Source organism: Pleurodeles waltl, chromosome 3_1 (assembly GCF_031143425.1).
Source record: "Pleurodeles waltl isolate 20211129_DDA chromosome 3_1, aPleWal1.hap1.20221129, whole genome shotgun sequence".
Classification (NCBI taxonomy): Eukaryota; Metazoa; Chordata; class Amphibia; order Caudata; family Salamandridae; genus Pleurodeles; species Pleurodeles waltl.
The window spans coordinates 93368119-93369195 of NC_090440.1; the positions used below are offsets into that span (position 1 = coordinate 93368119).

Genomic DNA, 1077 nt, shown 5'->3' on the forward strand with positions numbered 1-1077 from the left:
CTATGCTGAATGGCCCGCTAAGCGCCATCTTAAGAATAATGCTGAATAGTCACCAAATAATTACGCGATAAGCTGATAAAAGGACACGGTGGAGGAACAATGGAGAAGCAAGGCGCTCTGGGGCCTGAAAGCCCGTTGGAATGTGTTGCATTATACACATTGTGGTGATAACTAACTAACAAGTTGCTCTGATGAGCGCCGGACTCTTTCGTCTTCTGCTATTCAGCACGGGCCACTCTGCAAAAATGTCATTCGCCGCACAGCAGACCGTATGCGTCATTCTTTCGATCTGCTGCCTGGACGTATCAAAATGGAGGACGCTTTACCCAGTAGAGTGTCTATGGCCTTAGTGAACCTAGAATGGCGAGTCAGTCCTCCTTCTCGCCCTTGAGTGACCGCTCTGGGAATCTCTTGGCGAGTCTGTAGTCAATGTAGGCACTGAGACAAGACCACACAATGAAACGGGTCAGTATTATGAAAACCAGCAAGCCCATCAGGATTGAAGACTCCATGCTGGTTGCAGGTGCATATAGGTGATGTGGTCCAAGGATGGATTCTACAACAGGTTCCCGCTAGAAGGCCACACCGCTACAGACCTGTAAATTTCCAAAATGAGCTCCCTTCATGTGATATACCAGTGCAGCTGAGAGATTTCGGACATGTAATGTACCATGAAGTCTAGAGAGGGCCCACGTAACCCGCTCATAAAGAATTAACAGCTCTCGCACTCACAATGGCGGTATTGTCGGTAGAATTTGAAAAAAAAAAAAAGAAATAAGACCATAAACCCGCTCCCTACCCCTGATGTCTCTGAAGTTCAGACTTTTTTCCCTCCCTTTTTCCGATGCTGACGTAATCTCAAAATATCTTCAGCGGCAGCTGCTCGGCGAATCTGGGCAACCCTCCTCGTCTTTTTTTTCTCCTTTTTTCCCTTTTCCTTTTTCTTTTCAGCAGCACACGCAGCAGTTTGCAGCTCAGGGCAGACAATCGCGCCTTTTATTTCGCCAATTAGCTATCACTTCAAGAGACGCGGCGCTGCCCGACAGGCCCTTAAGAATGGTCTTGCAGGAAACGAAC

General features: G+C 47.7%; 1 protein-coding gene across 1 annotated transcript; it reads right to left on the reverse strand.

The window, feature by feature from the left end:
* Positions 1-342: 342 nt before the first annotated feature.
* SMIM38 (small integral membrane protein 38) lies at positions 343-824 on the reverse strand. Its single transcript, XM_069226473.1, has one exon. The coding sequence runs from the start codon at positions 510-512 to the stop codon at positions 369-371; it is 144 nt and encodes a 47-aa protein (XP_069082574.1). The 5' UTR covers positions 513-824; the 3' UTR covers positions 343-368.
* Positions 825-1077: the final 253 nt, after the last annotated feature.